Source organism: Canis lupus, chromosome 4 (assembly GCF_003254725.2).
Source record: "Canis lupus dingo isolate Sandy chromosome 4, ASM325472v2, whole genome shotgun sequence".
NCBI classification, from domain to species: Eukaryota; Metazoa; Chordata; class Mammalia; order Carnivora; family Canidae; genus Canis; species Canis lupus.
Window position 1 is genome coordinate 87,686,454 of NC_064246.1, and position 15,876 is coordinate 87,702,329.

General features: G+C 45.0%; 1 protein-coding gene across 1 annotated transcript in view; it reads left to right on the plus strand.

Annotated features, from left to right (window-relative positions):
• Positions 1-15,534, plus strand: part of MARCHF11 (membrane associated ring-CH-type finger 11) — a 106,737-nt gene extending 91,203 nt beyond the window's left edge. Inside the window, exon 6 of the mRNA XM_035714868.2 lies at positions 14,878-15,534. Within this exon, the coding sequence (XP_035570761.2) occupies positions 14,878-15,200 (323 nt within the window). The 3' untranslated portion in view covers positions 15,201-15,534. The remainder of the gene's footprint in view (positions 1-14,877) is intronic.
• Positions 15,535-15,876: the final 342 nt, after the last annotated feature.

Below are 15,876 nucleotides of genomic sequence, written 5' to 3' on the forward strand. Positions count from 1 at the left end.
TTCCTGGGCACACACAGATGAACTATGTAGAGAACCCAGTTGGTAATATATTCCCATTTCATTATAGAAGTTCAAATAAATAAATACCACATATCCCTGTGGTCTTTGGTAATATCAGACAGATGCTTACATGTTGGAAAGCCAAGGTAATATTTCTCTCTCGCGTTCCATACTGTTTCACTGTGCTGGGTTTTTTTTTTCCCCAGGCAGAGCAGCTAAAAGTTACACATGTGATCGAACCTTTTACTGACATGAAACTTAAAAATGCACCTTTTCTAATTCTGTGATATTATATGAGGGAACGTGAAGAATTTTGGCCAAGAATTTCAGGTTAATCCAACTCTTGGTTATCACAGATGAGTTCTTCTCATTGAGGATGGCCAGTGGTCTATTTCATGCCAGGGTTGTTTCTTCCTAAAATGATGCTTTTAGGTTGTCTTCCTTCCTGTGGCTTGCTTTCAACAAATACAAGCCAATTAGCATAAGCAAAGCATGATTAAGAAAGTAAATCAACTAAGGGGAAGGAATCCTAAATGCATTCCAAGCAAAATATAAATGACTTTTGGACTATCTCTTGTTTAAAATTTTCCATGCTCTCTGGCGCTTCTCAGCGTGATTCAGAAATTGACAATATTTCCTGAAGTATTTTCGGTGAAAAACAAGATATTTACTTAAGGAGTTTGAAAGAGATTAGCATTGGAGGTTGGAATATGCCGTGATTTAGAGCAGAAAGAAAAGAAGTTTTCTGGAGACTACAGGAGAGCCTTGGGTTCTTACACTGTCCCGGGGGGAGGTGGTCAACCATGCGAATGAAAGTGTCTAAAAGAGAAATTTAGGCAAAGTTGATAAAGTGTGCAGCCCTTGGGTCATTGTAGAGAGACACAATATTTATGGATAAATGCAAAAATCTGTCCGGGTGAAAAATGTGCAGGAGAACAGTCCCGCTCAGCACATTCTCCCGGGCCTGTGTAGGCACCGTCTTGCTCAAAGGGACTGAGGACGTCTGGTAGAGCCGGAGAGCCACGACCCTAGAACCCAGGGTGATCTGGGTGGGCCTCCTCTCTGGAAAGCGGGGAGGATGGATGTCAGCCAGCGACGCCCCCACACCTCTTCTCAGGTCCGCATGAGCAGGGCAGCCCCACCCCACTCAACACGGTCAGCAAGTTTGATCGGAAGACTCCAAATACATGTAAAAATTTTTATTTTTTTTTTAAAGATTTTTTATTTATGAGAGAGAGAGGCAGAGACACAGGCAGAGGGAGAAGCAGGCTCCATGCAGGGAGCCCGATGTGGGACTCCATCCCGGGTCTCCAGGGTCATACCCTGGGCTGAAGGCGGTACTAAAATGCTGGGCCACCTGGGCTGCCCTATTTTTTTTTTTTTAATCACAAAATGCTGGGAAGCCATTTCCGGCCTTTCCTGGGCCTGTAGGCTCTCCCACCCCAGTCACCAGCACCACGCCTGGGAGCTGAGCTACTGAAGCCATTCAGAGAGCAGAGCTTGAAGGTCCGTCGGTCGGCCTTCAGCGCAGAAGTGGGGAAGCAGAGGCCATCTGGGAGCCATGGGCAGGGCTCTGGGGTGCCCCTGGGGGCTTCCGCGCAGGCCCGGGAGGCTGTAACGGGGATGCGTCAGGCGGGTGACAAAGCCCCTCGCTGTTTGGCAGAGTGACAGGGACTGGCTGGGAGCCGGGGCCCAGGCGCTAAGGCAGGGCCCGAGCCCTCCCGTCCACACTTCGTCCCCGGCCGAGGGCTGGCTCGTGCGGGCCGCGGCAGCGGGTCTAAGCAGGCGTCAGGCCCCGGACATAGCACGGCCTCACTTAGCAAGAGTCTGAAGCGGGAGGCCGCCCCGATCATTGCATTTCTGGCTCCAGAGCACATCCCTGTCGGCTCCCAGAGGGGGGCCCGAGGGGCGCTCTAGTCGGAAGCGTCGGAGCAGGAGCACGTCTTCACCTCGTACGTGCTCTGGGAAGGGCTCTGTCCTTGGCACTCTGTCACGATTTAATTCTTTTCTCACGCCTCAACCATACGGTGTTGGCCGATTTCTCTCAAGATTATCATCCAGGTTAGTCACCGGAGGGGCTGCTGCCCTCGAAGCCCAGGGACTAGACTAGAAGGACTGGGTCTCGCCCCTGGGCCTCCTTCAGAGCCGTCCCTGAGACGGGCTTTCCAAGCAGACCGACCCTCTGGGCCCCCGCACGCCGGAGAAGACGACCCACTGCCCTCCTCTCCTTCGACCTTGTGAAGCTCAAGCTCTTTTGGAGAAACGTGGATACAGTCAGCGGAGCAAAGACCAAAACCGCGCACATTGTCGACTTCCATCGTCTGCAGAGAAAATGTGGTCCTCTCGGCCATCTCTCTCTCAGCCGGGGGCACTTGAGCCAAAGGGGAACCAGTCGTCTCCGGAACCGAGGTTTTCCGAGTGTTGACCATGTAGTTATAAGCCTAGAGAGCGGGACAGACATGTCAATGGAGCACAGGGCCCGCCGACGCCTCTCGAACAGCCCGTGATCAAAGGATGCTTGTTGACATTTCGAAAAATGTCTTTAAAAAATATTGAGAGAAGAGTATTATTTCGTGACGTATGATAATTAGACCACGTACAGAGTTCGGGGCCCATCGGTAAAGCTTTCTTGGGACCCAGACATGCCCACTCACTCAGGTGCTGCCGATGAGTAGTTACAGCCTCGTCACCGAGGCACCGTAGTGTTCACGTAGCCTAAAACATTTGCGGTCTGGCCCTTTCCAGAAAAGGTTTGTGGAGCCCAGAATATAGCATGTTTCCCTGCTCTCCAGGTGCTGGAGAGAGACAGGGAGATGAGCAATTAAAGTGGAAAATGGAAGGTTCCAGGAGACAAACGTATGTGAGAGCAGGTGGGAGCCTGGTTAAGCGTCCTTGGGGGCAGCAGAATCTGTGGGGAGGGAGAAATCTTGAGCTAAATTTTGAAGAGCGTGAAAGGGGCCCAAGCCCATCAGCACACGAAATCGTGTATTTCTGAGGACTCACACGTAATTCGGCGTGACGAGAGCAAGAGATGCTTGCTGGGGAGCCACAGCGGGGATAGGGTCTGACCGTGTAGAGGGGCCCTGTGGGCGGGGCACGGGTGGGGACCCCTGGAGGGCGGCCGCTGCGGGTGGCCGGTCAGCCTGGTACTGAAGAAAGAGCGTTGGCAGCGGGGGGCTTGAAGGAGCGGGGGCGCGGGCCCAGAGGGTGTGGGAGGCCGAGGGGTGGCCATCCGGGCAGCCCGGGCCCTGCCTTAGGGGGACCAGGCACTGCTGGGCCCAGGGCGGTGATCCCGGGTGGGCGGTGGGAGCCACGGAGGCAGAGTGGGAGTGGGGGGCACCGGACGGGATGCGGGAGGCCCACGGGCAGCTGGGGGGGCAGTAGGTCTGTTGGAATATCTTCTTTGCCGAATGTCTGCGGGGCCCAGGGGTGTGTCCGGGGGGCTCTGTGCAGGGTCTGCAGCTCAGCACCGGCTCGGAGCTCGAGAGTCTGTCGGGTGGAGCGGGGTGTGCAGGGCTCTGCGACCGGGTGAGGCCACGGGGACCCGGCAGCCGGCGGAGGAGGGTGACGGGCAGGACACTGCGGGCCGGGCTGCGGGAAGGCGGGCTGGGGGCACCGGGGGGGACCGGGGGGGGGGCACCAGGGCACCCAAGGCAGAAGCTGGCGCTGGGTGTGGAGCCAGGGCAGGTGCCTGTTCTAATGGTAGAGCCGCGCTTGGGGGGCCTGGGAAGACACCCTGGGAGAAGTGAGGGACCAGGCCCCGGACGGCAGCCGGGTGCCCGTGGGAGCAGAGCTGGGCTGCCGGCAAGGGGTGGCCCACGACCTCTGGGCTGGCGGCCAGGCCGGCAGCGGGTCCAGGCACCGCGGGGGAACGAGGGGCCCTGACATGCACTGGGCTGCGGGGGGTCGGCCGAGCGCTGGCACAGCTGGCACCCAGGCTGGAGCGGGGGTCCGGGGCCCACCTCCGCCTCCAGCGCCCCAAGAGCCACCGCAGGGTGGGGTGTGCATCCTGGGCTCTGGGGAATGAAGGGGAGGTCCAGGAGCGCTGAGCCTGCGACAGTGGGTGAGGAGCCTGGACGGGGTGCTTGTCCCCAGGGCGGGAGCGCCGAGGGCCGGGGGCAGCGGAGGCCGGGGTGCACAGCAGGTTACGGGGGTCCCGTCCGCACCGGCCTGCAGCCGTGTGTGCCTCGCGGGAGCCGGGGACGGTCACCGGTGATGGCTGAGAGTGGCGGGGCGGGAAGGGGCATCTGTAGGGCTGCAGCGCGTACCATCTGTGCGACTTCACCCCTCCCTCTGTGCGCCACTACTGCTTCCTGGAAGACGGTGGTGGGAGCCTGAGGGCACGGGCCCCGCACACCGAGCAGCCCAGACAGGTCGGAGCGTGTCCCCGGCCACCTGGACAGTGGCTTCGTCCCGAGGCCACCGCACCCACAATGGGAAGTTTCCTGGGGGCAGAGACCACAGTAGGTTGCGTGGCGGTGGGAACCCTGGCGCGAAGACGCAGCCCCTTAACCTAGAATCCGGGTGATTGTTCTTCCAAACCGGCTCCTGCTTCTTTGGGGCAATCTCCTGGCTTTGAACTATTTTGCAGCCAAGAACTTTATTTACTGAAGAGAATGTGAGCACGACCCCTCTGCTAGATGATGCTTCACTGCACAACACAGAGGCTTAGGGGTGTGGGGGGACCGGCAGGGAGCAGGACACGAACTCGGGGCACGAGGCAGCACAGATAGGAGCACAGAACTGAAGCCTGTACGTGTTTTCAGCTGCTTCCAAATACATAGAAATAAGGTTTTAAAGACCATACCTGCCTGCAGTGCTATCTCAGGTTATGTTTTCTAATCCAGGTATTATTCAAAGCAATTTTCTTCAAATTCCCCATTTAATCCTCCCAACACTCGACGAGGCGTAGGTACTGTTGCTCTTCTCATCTCAGAAACGAGAGCACCTAAGGGTCCAGTAAGTAGTCCCCCCCCCCTCCAAGGTCACACAGATTGCAAGAGGGACCTGAGACTGGAATTCAGACCTTGTGGCTCCAGAGTCTGTGTCCGAATATTTATGTGATTCAGTTAATTCTATTTATTATTTAGCAAATGCCCCTCCTTATACGCTGAGCTCGAATGATTCATTTACAGGATGACGTTTGTTCATGAGGCAAAACCACACTAGTTGTGGTCTCAAACACCTAGGGCGTAACGATGGAAATGAAGGTTTTTGAGGTATAGGGGAGCTGATTTTAGATCAGAAATGGAGGGAAAAAGCGTCCCCCCAAATCCAAAGCAATGTAGCCATTTTGTGAAGTCTTTGCTCACTTATCTAAGTCAACAGAGCCTGTAGAACATGCTGAAACATTAGTAGAGGACGGGCAACATCTAACACAGCGTCCCAAGACCAATCTCTTTCCAATGATGTGAGTGAAACAATTTTCTAATAAGAATTTGTATGTAAAGAATCACATCTAAACCTTGAATTTTGTTGCTGGATCACAGAATAGAAGATTAAGGAAACTGAAGGTCTGAGCATTTTAATATTCAGGTTAAAAAATTCCATTAGTATTTTCAATTAAAAAAAAAATCTTACCGATGTCGTGTGAATGAAATCAAAGAGTTACAAATCTTATTTACGTTTAGGTGGTTGCTTTTGTGTGGAACTTCCACCCACCGCCTATAGGATTTAAGAGAAATGAGAAACAAAGCCAACAAAGACGCAGTAGCCTATTTACAGATGCAAAGATGAACGGGTTTTAATTAGATATTTCAGTTTACTTATTACTTACTTATTCAGTTTAGATCTTTTTTAGTATCATTCTCACTCTGAAAAAATAGAACGACCAATACACGTTTGCTTTACTCTAGAGATTAATAAAATGGTGTTCTGTGAGTTTGCCGTAGACTGTTCGTCCATTGGAAAAGGAGGAAAATTAGCTGTGCTTGTTTCTGCCCGCTGCTAGGAAGAGCCCACGGACACTTTCCTTCTAAGAACCGTGTCTGGTCTGGAGCGCCTGGGTGGCTCCATCCGCTCAGCATCTGACTCTCGATCTCAGCTTGGGTCTTGTTCTCAGCGATGTGAGTTTGGGCCCTGCATTGAGCTCCGTGCTGGGATGGAGCTTACTTAAGGGGGGGGGGGGGGGAACTGTTTTTAGTCCATATACCAACACATGGAAAACAAATAGAAATCTACCAAAGTAGATTCTCCATTCGGAAACTTTAGCACAGAAAATGGACGTTGATAGGTTTTTTTTTTTCACCCAATACTGTTACACTGGGGTTTTTGGAGTTACTTTTATAAATTGTGAGGGTCGCTGTAATCCTTCCCAACGCTGCAGCATACCCTTCAAGATAAAGACCAGAGAAGAACGCGCCATCCCAGCCTCGGAAGGGACTGTGATTCTATCTGCTTCATAATATAACATCCCTTGAGGCAACGAGACACTAGGGTGGACTGGCTTTGGCCAAGGATGGCTCCTGAGGTCTGAGTTCTTGCAGAGGAAAACACACTGGACCAGGCATCAAAGGTCTGGCTCTGATCCTGGGCTCTAGCACTAGCGGTGAACCCTGGGGCCTGCCGTGTCACTTCTTTGGGCCTCAGAGTCCTCACCCCCAAAAGGAGTTAGATTAAATCACACCCGACAATTTTTAATTTTGAAATTAAGTGACTATGTCCACCGCCGATCACTGTTTATGATGTCACCCCTTTGCCAAAAGGTGTTTCATCAGTTCATGAATCGAAGGAGAGACTTCAAGTTATATTCGGCTGAAATTAAACTAGTTCTAATCCACACTCCCAGTCATAGGAGGACTCCAGGATATCTTTGTCATCATCAAGGGCATTGGGCTTACTTATTCCTTTTATCGAAATAATCCTATCCATAGGTCAGTCTTTTCACAGGCCCTTTGGGTAGCAACTTAGATGATGTAACAGTTCTCTCTGGTGAATCCTCTTAAACCGTTTAAAAAATTAATGCATCGTGTGTTTTATAACGTGTAACAAAGCTTGCAGCTTTCGAGGAAGGTTCCGCGGCTATGCCAAAGGTAGATTTGAGAGGCAGGGCTAGTAATTGAAAGATCAGGAGTCTCGTATCTACTAAGGAATAAAAGAAATCATTAAAATAATTGATTGATGGATTGGCTTCTTAGAACAGCAAGTAGTCAGATGAACGGGCAGCATCTCTTTGAGTCTTCCTGTTTTGCCGGGAAATGGCAGAAAAGACTCCATATCTGCCTCTTAGGCTTTAGGCCTGAGCGCAGTCATTCTGTGACTACCTAGGTTCATGATTGTTAGACACAGGCACATATTAGATGACCAGGCCGACGAGACCACGGAGGAGTCGGCTGCAGTTAACTGGGACCGAAAATAAGTCCTTGTAAAGAATTTGAGCTCTTCCGTCCCCTGCCAGGCCGTGTGTGTGTCTGTGTGTGTACACATACGTATGCTCATATATGTATGAAACGTGGGCCCTGATTCCTAAACCCTTTGGAGTGCATGTCTCCATCTGGTATCTTAAGCTAGTTCTCTACCATTTTAAAGAACAATACTTGAGACCTTTGTGTTTGTGGCACCATCACAACTAGACTTAAGTTGACCCTTGTTATCCTTTAGATTCCAGGGATGACTACTCTCCTCTTTCTCATTCTCTCTCATTTAGTGAAGATTTGTTGAGCTTCTACTCTGAAGCGTCAAAGTAGGAGTAGGGCTCCTGTCCTCAGGGAGCACACAGCTGATTGAGGTCACGGGCATATGCACAAATTATTCCACAACAGGTAACGAGTAGAACGATGTGGGTAATTCCTATGTGGTGGTAGAAGGTGGGAGGGAAGGACTAATTTTGAATGGGTCAGAGAAGAAATCACGAGAGAATGTGGGTCTTTCAAATTTTATAATAGTTCATTGTGAAAATGTAGGAGCGATCATTCCACAGAAGTCTCTGTCTTACGGTTGCTGAGAAGATAGAATTAGCAGAATTTTGTGCGAGAGGATAGAGGAGTCTAGGTGATTCCAAGGTTTTAGCTTAATTGACTTGGAAGATGGTCATTAACTGCAACGGGGATGGTAGGTCAAGAAGCAAATTCAACCTATGTCGGGACCTTTCAGAAAAGAGTATGCTTCCCTCCCTGCCAATTAGTAAGCTATCACGCTCCTTATTAAAATTTGGCTCTGCCGTCTTGTTCCATCGCCAGGCAGTGATGTCATCCACATTGAAGATCCAGCACCGATGTGCTCTTGGCATCCAGGCTGATGGCTGCAGACTTCCCTGAGCAGGCAGGAGGACAGAGAGAGTGGCAGGGTCACAGGACAGACACCGTGAATTTTCTCCTGTGTGCTCTCAGAGAAAGGATCACTTAGGGTCTTCACTATGATGATAATCTTTTGGCCGGAGGCACTGTTATGTCCTCTACCGTGGGGCTGGGAGGATCAGGTCATCAGTACTGGGAAATCACCCAGCCTCTAGCTGCAAGGGTTTTCATGCTGTGGGAAGTTTGTGAATAATTCTTATTACAGTTCTTGAACAGAAGATTTTATTACCAGTAGTTTGAGTGTTTGAGCCTCTGAACTTTTTGCCATCGTGATCAAACCTGCCATTCTCAAGTTGAATCTGTGAATTAATACATACATACATATGTATATATATATGTATATAATTTATATTCAACAATGAAAAAAATCAACTCATCTTTTATAGACGAAAGTGCATTTTTATGTGGGATATTTGTTCTGATATGAACAGCACTGGAAATACATTTTCACAAAAATCCCCATATAATCAGGACATTGTAGTTCCCAAAGACCTGGCTTTTAAGATACCAATTTATGATGGCTTTGTTTTGTGAATCTAGTAACTTCAGCATATATATATATACGGGACGAAGAGCTAAAATTCTTTACAAGGGCTTATTTTCGGTCCCAGTTAACTGCAGCTGATTTCTCCGTGGTCTTGTTGGCCTGGTCATTAAATATGTGCCTGTCTCTCTCTATATATATATATATAGTCTTTCAATTTTCATCTCTGTAAGTTTTATGTTTTTGAATTTTTGTTTTTTTCTTTAAGCTCCATACATGTTCAGTTCAACAAAAAGTATTCAGTAGACAAAGAAGGAATCACTCATGTTTATTTCTTCCGGATTCATATTAACAAGATTGAACAATGAGGGAGTGACTTTTAAACTGTTTACCTCTACCGTCACATCTAAGTTTCCGTAACTGTTGGACATTTAAATTGGGGGTCTATCGGGAAAATACTCCAGGAAGATTAATATATTTTAAGACACTCTAGCAAAGATCATGCAACAAGGGGTCTCTTGGACCCCAGTCTTAATGATAAATGTTTCTTGAGCAGCCATGCTCTGGTCTTCAGCTAATAGAAATTAAGGAGCCAAAGTTGGGTCCACTTTATGAGATTGACTCTAAATTGTTCTTAAGTGGGATTAAATGGGACCCAAAGTGTCCAAAGTACAATGACTCCTCAGAATGACATTGGTTATGTTTTATAGAATATGTGTAGATTTCACTGAGCAAGGTGGGGAGAGAGGGAGAGAGACAGAAATCTTAGCAATGGATGATGGTGAAATTTAATCTAGAAATCTCGGACATCTTCACAGTCAAGAGCCATTTCTGGCCAGATAACTGCTGTGTGTTGCAAGTCCTTTAGCGCTCTCAAAGGTCGTTTTGATTGAACAACACACAGGGCTTTAGCCTTTATTCCTTTGTGGACCTTGCACTTCTTGGGAAAGCTCAGGGTGGGTGCAGCTCCCCAGATGAGGCTATCACCACTTGTAGTGTTGCCTTCAACAACTTTCTTCTTGCAGGTGGTGACAAGGAGGGGCTGTTTCATTGGCCCTCTTACAGATGTAACAGTGGCCTTTCCTTGGTGTTTCTTCTACTTTATATAAAGACACTAATCCTATCATGAGAATCTCCCCCTCATGACTTAAAATAGCCCGAATTATCCTCCCAAAGGTCCACCTCCAAATACCATCACATTAGGGATTAGGGCTTCAATGTATGAATTTTGGAGAGACAGTCAGTCCATGGCAAGGACTCTTTTAGTTGCTTTTAATTCTATGACTAAGAGAGACTGCCTTACATTGAAATCTATCAAGAATAGGACTGTAATACTCAAGGTTTATATGTAGACACATCTGAGCTCCAATCTCTTCTCTTATTCTCATATCTTCCTGATGTTGGACAGTTCTTGAATCCCTGAGTCGCAATTTCCTCAACCATGAAATTGTTCAGTCATGGTATCTATTTGTAGAGTTGCTGCCAAGATTAAATGGAAATCTTGCACATAAAGCACCTAGTGCGGTGCTTGGCACAAAATAGATCCTTGATAAAAATTTTAGTTTTGAAAACAACCAAACCTATTTGAACAAGAGCTGACACTGGTAATACAAATAATTAAGTGATTTGATCAGTAGTTCGGTTGTTAATATAAAAAATGTTTTAGTATTTGATTATACATTTTTCAAGCCTCTGTTAATTATAACACATCATTGGTTTGTGTTGAAATAAACACAAGTGGTGGTGGTGTGTGTGTGTGTGTGTGTGTGTGCGCGCACGCACTTGTGTGTGCATGTGAGCATATGTACCTGGATAGCCTCCCCCATCATTTCTTTGGGTAATTAATTCATTTTCTACTACAATATGAGAATTTCAACCGATACAACACTCACAGATTTGGGATATATTTTATCTATACATAAACACTGTGCTTTTATTCCAGTGAAACCAGAAACATTTAAACTTACTTTTTTTTAAGAAGATTATTCCCTAACAAAAATGTTCCTTTGACATCAATAAGGGGATGCTCCAATTAGATGCTACTGGAAGGAAAATGATAGAGAAAGAACCAAACACACACACACACACACACACACACACACACCTCTCAAAACTCCCAAGTTCCTATGAATCACACTTTGTTGACGTTCATGCTATTAATATAACAAGTATCCTAAAATATTTAATATTTACATTTTATAGACATTATCATTGCTTTTCCTTTTAGGTCTAGTGACTCAGATGCAAAAATAAATCTAAGCCTGTTCTTATGTGACCTGAGATGTCAAGGTGACAAATTCATTTTAAGACTTAACTTGAGGTATTACTCAGCAAAGCGACTGGAGAAAGGGAGTTTCTCAGTTGTGAAACAAGAGGAAACGAGCATCAGTAAGAAAGTATGGCAGTATGATTTTTAATAGTTGGATTTTCAGCATATGGGCTAAAGTTGAATGAATCCTTACTCTTGGATTTCAGCAATTGTAGTAGCCCTATGTTCTCATTACCTCAAGTAAAAACGGCATTTGCTGTAATTCTAGAAGATTTAAATAAGAAAGAGGAAAATGCACATTACAAAGGACAACCTTGGGAGTGGGGTGGCATTCCTCCTATTTCAGGAAAATCGAAGCTTCTAAAGGGCATGGAGTAATTCTGAGCGTTTATGGGAAATAAAACAAAATCTAAGCATCATTCATAACTTGAAATGCGATTAAGAAGCAGCAAATGGAGCTGGAAATTCAAGAGGACTATGTCTTCACGAAAACTTCAAGTAGCTCCCTCTCTAAATTCAGTTCAGAATGTACCATAAAGACCTGTGGGATTTATTTCTGCACACTGGGTAGATTTATGTATTTAGAAAAGGGCTACCAGAAATGTATTCCCAGAAAGTGGCTTTAAGCTCTAGTAAATGATCTGATTTCTGGCCTCTCAAAGGAAATCAATAAAAAAAGAATAGGATCCTGCAAAATGAGTGGTTTCCTGGGGTGAGGCCATCCCGCATCACTGCACTTCTCCAGAATGAACCTGTTGCAAGCTATAATGGTTATGTGATTAGTGTGAATGAATGTTTCTCACCACATAGATCCACTATTGACTTTTTAATTAATAATAATGTCTTGTGTTTATAGAGCTACCATTTTGAGGAAATTTGAGTGCTTTATAATTGATGAATTTCAATTTATCTTCATACTATCCTACTGAAAGTATAGATTAGGTACTCTGATTGTGTTTTAATGAGGAAAAATAGAGCCAGAAAAGTTAAATCATCTCCCACGGAGATTTCGGAATGCTAATAATAGAATCATCAATTAATATCTGCTAGTCTTTAGTTCTAATTCTGGATGTTTCCCAAAAATATCTATCAGTCGTGTCAGTTATTCCTTAGGAAAATGAATCGATCAAAACAATTATTTGCAATTGCTGTGATTAACAGAAGTTTACATTTCTTCTCATTATTTTGGTGGCATTCCATAATTATTATTTAGCTATTTTTGTTTATTAGACTGCATGCATGTTTTAGTGATCTATGTTCACATCCTTGGAATGTTCTTAAGTTATGTGTATCCGGAAGTTTATCTTTTGGTAAGAGATGATGTAAAACTTAAATTCTGGTATTTGGTAGTTGTGATTTTTTTAAAAACTGGGTATCTCCATCACCGACTTCTCATTGTTTTAGCTGACAAAAAAATTGAAGTAATCCCCCCAACAACACCATGTTCAAAACACTTATTGTACCTAAGGGAAAGTTACTATCATGCTTTCAATCCCCCATTCACCCAGCCTTAAAAATATAAGACTCTGATTCTTACTGCTTCTTGCATTACTGTTCTATCAATTTTTTAAAATCTGACAAGTGTGTTACTCTCTTCTTCTGCAGTCTCCTTACTATATCTACTTTGCTCCCCACAAGCAATGTGCTAACCTCCCTATTTGTCTCCACAACTTTAGTTGTCTATGCCTCAATATATCTGAGATAAATTTTCCTGATAAATTCTCTATAATTTTTGAAAGTATGAATTATTCAGGCACAAGGAAGTAAGCAGAGTATGTTGAACAGCCACATCTCCACCACCCAGCATAAAAAAATGTGACATTAGAGATAAAGTCGAAAGGCCTATTTGAAGCCTCTCCTGAACTTGTTTTTTTCTTTGCTCCCCACTATCGTGTCTTTCATGGTTATTATTTTTATGCATGTTTTTATATGCTTTACATACATATCTGAATATATAAAAATGTGTAGCATATTTTTTTACCCAAGTCATTTCTTTCTGACACTTGCACTTTTTTCTTCACATGACTTTGAGATTTCTGCTCTTGTAAAATTTCTCCATGTTAGTGTGAGTGACTTTGTTCTTTTCAGTTGTTTTGCTGTGTCCATTCATCCACACAATGCAATTTATTCCTTCTTCTCCGAATGCACTTGGGTATTGTTTGGGATTTTCCCCATCAAATATGAACAATTACATAATAAACATTTTTTAAAAGATTATATCTTTTAGAAAGAAAAAAAGAGAAAAGGAGGGTAGGGGCAGAGGGAGAGGGTGACAGAGAATCTCAAGCATCCCCCACCCCACCACTGAGCGTGGAGCCTCATGCAGAGCTCAATCTCACGACCCTGAGATCATGACCTGACCTGAAACAAGAGTTGGGCACCCAACGGACTGCACCACCCAAGAGCCCCTACATAATAAACATTTTTGTACATGATACCTTGTTCACATTTGTGAGTTTCTCTAAGCCATTACTCAAGGTCTAAATAGTGGGAGGTAGGATCTGCTCACTTTCCATTTTATCATTCAACAGTGCTTGTGGCCAACTGACATACTGTACTTGCATGCCATATTCCATCTAAGAAAAGGCTCTTCATTGATCTATCAATTTTCTTTTTTTTTTTTAAATAAGATTTTATTTATTCATGAGAGACACAGAGAGAGAGAGGCAGAGACACAGGCAGAGAGAGAAGCAGGCTCTATGCAGGGAGCCTGATGCAGGGCTCAATCCCAGGACCCTAGGATCATGACCTGAGCCAAAGGCAGACGCTCAACTGCTGAGCTACCCAGGTACCCCTGTCTACCAAATTTCAATGGAATTTCAGCTCCTGAAGGAGAAGAGCTCTTTCTCACATGTCAATCTGGAGGGACCTCCCCAAGGAATTTCTTCTTGTGAGGCGTCACCAATTCAAAAGCTGTTGGGCCACATGCTCAAATATGAATGTATGAAAAATGCATGGTGTGGTGAGATCTGGGTTGGATGGCAGAGATGGAGCCATGTGTCATCGTGCCGTATCGTACTTACAGGCTGCCAGCTAATGGTCCCAGGGGTTCTTGCGTTACCTTGCTTATTTTCCTGAGAGTCTGTCTCAGAAATGTGTAATCTTCCAATCTACTTTGCATCTTTGCTGATGCAAAGATCAAGGACTCTGGTGCCAGGCTACCTGGGTTGGAATCCCTCCTCCACTGTCACTAGGTGTCTGCTCCTGAGCTCATTTGTTGTTTGTAAATAGGAGAGACGTGCTCAAACTTATTTCGTAAGGCTGCGGTGAAAACTGAACGAGGTCATATACATGAAACTCTCAAGTAGGTGCTAAATACATTTTTGTTGAACTGTTGAAGAGATAAAAATAAGAAAAAGTTGTAGCATACCTCCTGTGTGTCAGACACTTTGAAGAACTGGGAAGATGGTAGTGACTTTAATATGTCTCTTTCCCAATTAACTACCAGTTGAGACTAAGCCGCCAACATATTGCTTGGCCCACAGTAAGCCCTCAATTAGATGGTGAATGAATCAATAAACCTAATGATTCTCTTAAGGCAATGTAAGTGCCCAATGTATGTCCTCCACCATGATGGAGCAAGTTAATTTGTCCTTGAGAATCTTGTTCTGTGCGTGTCAATGTATTCTCATTCTTTGGATGTTGATTATTCCTGTATAATCTGGAAAGTTAGCCATAATATTTGAGAAGTCAGGATACCATATTTTTTGATGATGATGAGTAACCGAGAATTGACTATTTCTTTAATCACTTACTTGTATACAAAATAATATTCTTAACTTTATTGATTATGATCAGCCCCCCCCCCTTTTTTTCCCCTTGAATTTTAGGTCTCATTGTCCACGAAGGAGCTGCAGTTTACAGAGTATTTAAGCGCTGGCGAGCTGTTAACTTACACTGGGATGTATTAAATTATGATAAAGCCACAGACATCGAAGAAAGTAGCCGGGGAGAGTCTTCCACAAGCAGGACTTTATGGTTGCCATTGACGGCTCTACGGAACAGGAACTTGGTCCACCCAACCCAGTTGACCTCCCCGAGGTTTCAGTGTGGCTATGTGTTATTGCATCTGTTCAATCGGATGAGGCCCCGTGAAGATTTGTCAGAAGATAATAGCTCAGGGGAGGTTGTGATGAGAGTGACTTCTGTGTGACAAAAGTGTAAGGCGGCTTGGTGTAGACCACCCTGCACATGTTGGAATGTAATTGCAATGAATGGCGAAACCATAGCACTTCTAAAAACATACATCTATGAACTTTTTAAAATTTATGCTTTTTATATGAACATTTGAATTGCAAATACATTTTTCTGAAAAAAAAAAAGTTCTCCGGTTCTTTGTTTTCTGATTTATCACATCTTTTATAAGTTGGTACTTGAAATCATTTTACATATAATTTAACTCTCTACTTGGTTAAAAGAATGATGAAAGTTATCCTTAAGGCTGAAACTATTTTTTCTTGCTTGTTTTAAATATATTTTTATCAAACTTTTTGCTCCATGTGTAGTTTTTTAGGCATGCTACGACTGGGAAAGAGTATAGAACTCTGTGGGCAGAATGCCAAAGTGCCAATTGGCGCCACGATGTTGTGTATTGGTCCTCCATGTGCCTCATGCTTATTCGCAAATGTGAGCAGGACTTTTTTACTGAGATGAAATAATCTGTCACCAGAAATGCAAGCTCTAGGAATGTTGGCTTGTTTTCTAGCTTCTGAAACAGTACAGAGAGCTTATAAAAACTTAAAGATGAGTGGGAAAAAATAGTTTTACTCCAGTATGTATGACATACTTGTATTACATACAAGTAGATGGGACATTCTGCATACTTCTAA